Source organism: Pezoporus flaviventris, unplaced genomic scaffold, assembly GCF_033815535.1.
Source record: "Pezoporus flaviventris isolate CSIRO_AGI_PZ_B2104156 unplaced genomic scaffold, CSIRO_AGI_Pfla_v1 ptg000023l, whole genome shotgun sequence".
Classification (NCBI taxonomy): domain Eukaryota; kingdom Metazoa; phylum Chordata; class Aves; order Psittaciformes; family Psittacidae; genus Pezoporus; species Pezoporus flaviventris.
This window is the reverse complement of record NW_026892571.1, coordinates 11,578,637-11,584,570: the sequence shown is the minus strand read 5'-3', so window position 1 is coordinate 11,584,570 and position 5,934 is coordinate 11,578,637. Positions and strand designations below refer to the sequence as shown.

The 5,934-nt window shown below is 45.6% G+C and overlaps 1 protein-coding gene across 2 annotated transcripts; it reads right to left on the bottom strand.

Annotated features, from left to right (window-relative positions):
* Positions 1 to 1,443: 1,443 nt before the first annotated feature.
* On the bottom strand, positions 1,444 to 5,722 carry LOC133271306 (serine protease inhibitor Kazal-type 6-like). 2 transcript variants are annotated; one of them, XM_061457237.1, is made up of 4 exons: positions 5,436 to 5,722; positions 3,271 to 3,344; positions 2,376 to 2,488; positions 1,444 to 1,603 (listed from the first exon to the last, which is right to left on the bottom strand). In XM_061457237.1, the coding sequence occupies exons 1-4, from the start codon at positions 5,491 to 5,493 to the stop codon at positions 1,558 to 1,560; spliced, it is 291 nt and encodes a 96-aa protein (XP_061313221.1). In that variant the 5' UTR covers positions 5,494 to 5,722; the 3' UTR covers positions 1,444 to 1,557. The 2 variants fall into 2 exon arrangements, with proteins under 2 accessions (XP_061313221.1, XP_061313222.1); XM_061457238.1 differs by having other exon boundaries at positions 3,319 to 3,344.
* Between the last annotated feature and the right edge of the window lie 212 nt (positions 5,723 to 5,934).

Genomic DNA, 5,934 nt, shown 5'->3' with positions numbered 1-5,934 from the left:
GGGATGGGAAAAAACATCAGGATCAAAGATAGCTGGTCCGAAAGAAGCTCCAAACCAGCCAGCATGGAATTCTGCCTGCGTGGTTTAACCGCTGCCGCCTGCATCCTGCCTGTAAAGTTACCAAATGACAAAGGATTTGCCAGAATTGGCATCACAAATGTGAATTATCAGAAGAGAAGCCAGCATTAGGTGTGCTGAGAGCACTGCTAAGATCTCTCTTTTTAGGCATTGTGCACCAATTGAGTTCAAAGCCTGGATTGTGGCATGATAGGCAAACACTCCAGCTCTGTCCAAACAAGGTCCAGAGGTTTAGATGCTCAGCATTTAGGTGCTTGCAAAAGATGTTGACCCCTGAGGCTCATGATAAAATCTAAAGCTCCCTTTGAAAGTTAAGTGTTTAACATGAAGGAGCTGGTGTCCCATTGATCTGCTGCCAATGTTTTAACAAGGGGATGCCACAACTATTTCCCTGTGTGAATTTTGCTCAGTGAATGGGGAGAGACTATAGAATTCATTCTCTCATGTTTGCACAAAGGAGGAATTTCCAGCCAGCACCAAGAAGAGAGAGGGCAGCATGGTAAAATGTAAAGAAAGGAATAAAGCCTACTTGCATTAAAAACTGTAAATAAATACAAATACTGGTGCCTGGAAAATCAGGGTCTGTGTACAATGAAGGGGGAGTTTATTCCAGAGGTGGGGAAGGAAGCCCACAGCTCTTCTCCAGGGAATATGTTTGGGGGTTTTTAATCATTGACACTGCATGCAATCTAGTGCTCTTGTAAATACAATTTTATTAGCATGAGAAGCCAATGGCTGCAGGAAATTAATGCTGGTGAGTTCAGCTTCCAAGACAAAGCATTCTCTTAGAAGGAAGAAGAAAGAGACCGATTTGGAAAGAAGAGCCTTGCAGCTTCTGCCTAAAACCAGCCTCCACCTGCCATCTTCTTGTTGCAGGCTTAAATGGAGCAATATTCCCTAGTCTCAGCTTGCTTGTCTCTGGTTTCCAAAGGAGATGAGGCATATGCAGTCACGCTGTTTACCAGCTCTCCTGTCACCCTCCCACAATAACCTCTGAGAGAGGAAAGAACATGTCTATGGAGGCTGGGTAAAGAAGAAAGGCACCCGCTGTCACCCACCCGCTGGGATGGGGAGAGCTGGGCAGGAACCCCTGAGGTGATTGCACTGCTTGGCTGTCCAGCAAGCGTGTACCAATTTGCCAGGCAGGATGGGACAGAAGAACTGCTGTGGACAGGAGGACACAGCCCATGGGAGCCGTGGGAATCGCCGCTCCGGCACAGGGAGCGCCTTGCTTCCCAGGAGGAGGGTGATGTAATACCATGGTATAGCAAAGCCACGCATTAGGCTCCAGCATGGCTCTATCAAAGCACTTTCCTGGGAATTGCAGAAAAAGGAATCCAGCCAAAGAATTGCGCTGAGCTTTATTTTATTGAGCAGAGATGGCGGAGATGAGGGCAAGCTGCTCTCCTGCCCGTGAACAGGTGTCTGTGGCTGTTGCTGATGGGGGGTCAACTCTTGCTGCTCGGTGACAGTGAGGACTCAGCATTTCCCCAGGTGCTTCAATCTTATTTTCCCTCCGCTTCTCCTGTAAAGGAGCAAGACAGTCTTAGACAAAGCAGTGTAGGACAGATGCAGCAGTGTGGGACGAGGAGCTCATCCCTCTGAACAGGACCATTTGCCTGACTCATGCTAGTGTACCCTGGTGCCTCACAGGCAACATTAAGACATTTTCTCCTCTTCTTACTCCTCTCAGATTTCCCCTAGGATAAGGCAGCCTTGAGTGTGCACCAAAAGTTAAGGACTTCTAAGGAAAACTCAATATTTTTCAAGCACATTCAGTCCAAGCATGTGGCTCCGATTGCATCTTCTTTAGAAGGTGGCAGAGCTCAGCAAAAGGAGGAACTCAGGTTCCTCCACTGAGATTTTATGTCTTGTTCCACAAAGTCCATTCAGACTTTCTTGGAATAATTTGGCACAGCTCAGCTCCCGCATTCCTCCCAACACTTCTCAGTATCCAGAAGAGTGGGCAGTGAGAGTTGCAGCCTGTGGCATATAGTGGGAAATGTGCATCAAATTAGTGTGTGCAGAAGGTACAGGCAGGATGCAATTGCCTCCCAGGCCCCGTGCTGCCTCTCAGCATGGCAACCAGCAGCGTGCAAAGCCTAGAAATGAATTTAAATTAACTTGCATTCACACAGCTTCATTCCAAGGAGGAAATATTCCACTTGCACGATGCAGGGGCTGATCCCTACAAGAGGAGCAGCCTGGATGCAGGGCATCCCCTCCATAAAGAATATCATTACAGACACGGAAGGAGCTAATTCTCTGTTATTTCAATCCCCTCTACTTCCACTTACAGCACGGCCTTGCAGAAGGCACACTTGTTTCCGTATGTGATGCCATCCGTGCCACAGTGAGGGTTGGACTCCCTTGTGCAGTACACGCTTCTGTTTACAAACTCTCTACAAATCTGCAAAAGGAATAACAAAGCACCCTTGCAGGACTCGCATAGTCTTTCTTTCACTTTCCACATTGGATAAAGGTCACTAGTACAATGCCTTTTCTGCCAAAAGGACTAAAGCATCAGTGATGACACTACCTATTTACTGAGGGAAAAAGCCCTGTCAGAAAGGAGCAGAAGCAGTGTTTCAGGGGAACTTTTGCCCCGTATTTAAGGAGGGAAACTGCAGTCACCTGGGAGAAGTCTTGATCTCCTGAAGACAGGAGTGGATTAGCCTAGGCATGTAGGAGAAGAGTCAGCACAGATGCTCTTTCGGGCGTTTGGCGCCAAGTTAGCTCAATGCTGTATGGCTTCATGCACCTTGCGAAACCATCACTCAGCGTGGTGCTTGCTGAGCTTTCTGCCTTCCCAGTGAAAGGAGAATAAAACCATAGTCTATTTGAAATCAAAACTGGTGTCCATGAAATGTACAGGTACTTTGTGTCTGGACCTTGTTTGGAGGGGTAGAACACTCTCAACGGTCCATTTGTTTCATGAGAAGGTTGGAGCAAAGCAGACAAAAGTGGTGCTGTGTATAAACACAACCCTGTGCAAGCAAGCACCCTAGACCTAATCATGAGAAGCATTTGCTAAACCAACCATCTGTTTCCTTCACCTACTTGCTAATGTGGCCACACATAACATCTCTGGTACAATGGTGGACTCCCCAAACTGTTGGAACTTCTTGGAAGCACCCACCTGCTCCCAGCAGATATTAAAACCTCTTTACCATGCACCAAGATCTTACAAACCCATTCCTCCAGACAGTGCAGATTCAGTAAGCAGAGAACTGCGCTAACCTCTTCAATGTCTTGACCTGCAACATCTGCAATAACAAAAAAAAAAAGAAAAAGAGAAAAACAGACATTTTCCATTTCAGCATTATTTTCTAATGGAGGCTGAACTAAAGCCACAAACCCTTTATGCAAACAGTGAAACACACACCAGGTTTTTCCTACTCTGTCATTTGGTGCGGCGGAGGAGGGGGCAGGAAATGCATTATCTGAATTGCTTTTCAGTATTTTGCTTTTTTGAAAAATGTTACTAAAATACCATGTAATCAGTCATTCAGCTGCTAACTGCACCTCAGACACATAACCCAATCTCCTGGAAGGCAGCCACTCCCGGGAAAGTGAGCTGCCATATCGGATCTGGAGCCGCACTCAACAGAGATTTTAAAGCTGTATTGACTTTTAAGGCTTTTAAGCTCCTGCACCTCTGAACAATGAAAATGGCTGGTACTGCTAATGAGAGGGTACTGTGCAGGAGACCCCCTCCCATGCTCAGCTTTCCAGCCATCCTCAGCATAGCACAACCCAGAGACTCTCCCAGAAACAAGTCCATCCTGGGCAAGATACAAAGAGATGTCATGGGGTGATACAGAGCAGAACAGGGACTGCTGATCAGTAAGAGTGCAAAAATACACACTCTAAGACTCTGGGCTTGAAGCCAATCAGTTCATCCTTTGTATATTTCTGCACTGCAAAGACTGCAGCCAGATGCATATGTTGAGTCCTTGTTGTGAGACTGAGCAACCCTGCCATGTCTCTAAGGGGAAGCCTGATGCTCAAGGGTGGGTTGAATGCAGATTTGCAGAATTTGGGTCACAACACTGGGGAACAAATAGCCAGCATCTCACACAGGAGTAGAGATTCAGTAGTGAGGTCACTGCCCCGTGTTGGTGCTCTGGGCAGGAGATGGGAGGAAGCTGTCCTGCAGTTGGGCTCCCACAGACTGGAAATCGCATCCAACCCAGTCAGCTAGAACATCATCACCCATCAACCCACCTGACTTCTGCTGATTGTATTGATCTTTGATGTTTTATCCCTGGTGCTGGTGTGTTTATCATGTCCCCAGGTTAGGCTGGGCTGGCTTAATTGTAAAGTCACTGTTATGGCTATCTGCATATTATTTACAAAATAGCTCATTAGATAGTTTTTATAAATATTACATGTGGCTACAGAAGACTTTGTGATGATGTCTCTTGACATCTGTTTATTTTGTAGGAGATCACAGAATTTGCTGCTATTCTGCCTGGCCTTGGAAGGAAGCTTTAGCACTCTGACAGAACCCAGACCCAATTAAAACTCAATTAGAGACAGATGAATATTTCATAATGAATAATGTGTACAAAGTAATTCATCTCTTTTCTCCATGCACAGCTTGCCATTTTCTCAAGTGAATTCTTTATTCAAATTATTCACAGAAAAACAAGTAGGAATAATTCTTGTTCTGCACGCTCTTCAATAACTGTCACCACAAACTTTGCAGAGCTGGGTCAGCTGGACATAAGTAATTGTTAACACTGACGTGACCTATAGGTTCAAAAACCATCACTCAGCTTCCCCAGATCATCAGAGAGATGTGTAAATCTCCAGATAAATAAATGCTGGCTCCTTTTAATTTGCCCTCTTTGCTCTGACTCCTTGAGGACATTCAAATTTAATTTTAAAGCTTTTCTCTGCCACATAAGCAAAAGCTGAAACTTTCATCTAATTACGTTTTCACATCTCCAAGGAAAACACCAGTACCAAGATGCTTAGGATCAAAACAAGAGCTGATGACCCTGAGGTGAGTGAGTTTCTTCTCTAACTGGTTCAGCAAAACTCTCCAGTGAACATTTGCACCAAAAAAAACCCCTCATCATTACGCTCTGCTTCAGTACATTTGTTGAAAGAGCAGCTTAGGATTTGCTCGCTGTGTCTCCCAGTGACACCTCCACTGCGTTATTCACTGCGGAGGCACATGAGGAGCGGAAATATGTCATACGAGTGAGCAAGTCCCGCAGATATTTTCTACTTGCTCAGCTTTATCTTCAAGCCTGTCATCCGGTGATGAAGGCTCTCTCAAATTTTATGTTGTCAGGAAAGGTTTGGGATCTGTTTTTCTTTTCTAGGCTAGGGAAAACATCACTTACCCGAGAAGAAAGAGAGCAGCAGCAGGCTGAGAAGCACTAAGGCACCTGTTGCCTTCATGCTGCAGGTAGCTGTTTAGTCCAAGCCAAGCAATGTATGCAGGAGGTGTCGTCTCAGCACTGGAGGCCACAGTGCACACACAGACCTGCCTTTCTGTGTATTTATGCTCCCATCCGTAGCTGTCCTCGTTCTCCACCTTAATTGTGAGAACTTCTCCACTTCATTTCTAAAGCCATTATTGGTCCTGGCCTTGTTTATGGTGCTTTAGGAATGCTGCCCTGTCCACATCAAACCTAGAAAGGGATAATTATATGAGTGATAGATGGGCTTGTAATATCTTTTTTTTTTTTTTTTATCTAAATAGTCACAGGATTCTCACAAGGGTGAATTTTCAAAGCAGTGATTCATCGGGGAAGCTGGTAATTTTCATTCTCTGGGCCCTCACTGAATGCCAGCTCTGAGGCTTTGAGTGCGGCGTGATGACACTCACTAGACGTTACG

Excerpts from the sequence above, each read along its gene's own strand:
- LOC133271306 (XM_061457237.1), bottom strand. The coding sequence starts at position 5,493 with ATGAAGGCAACAGGTGCCTTAGTGCTTCTCAGCCTGCTGCTGCTCTCT. Across the intron at positions 3,345-5,435 it reads GCTGCTCTCTTTCTTCTCGG|ATGTTGCAGGTCAAGACATT; the intron begins GTAAGTGATGTT and ends TTGTTATTGCAG. Across the intron at positions 2,489-3,270 it reads TGCACTGTCTGGAGGAATGG|ATTTGTAGAGAGTTTGTAAA; the intron begins GTTTGTAAGATC and ends TTCCTTTTGCAG.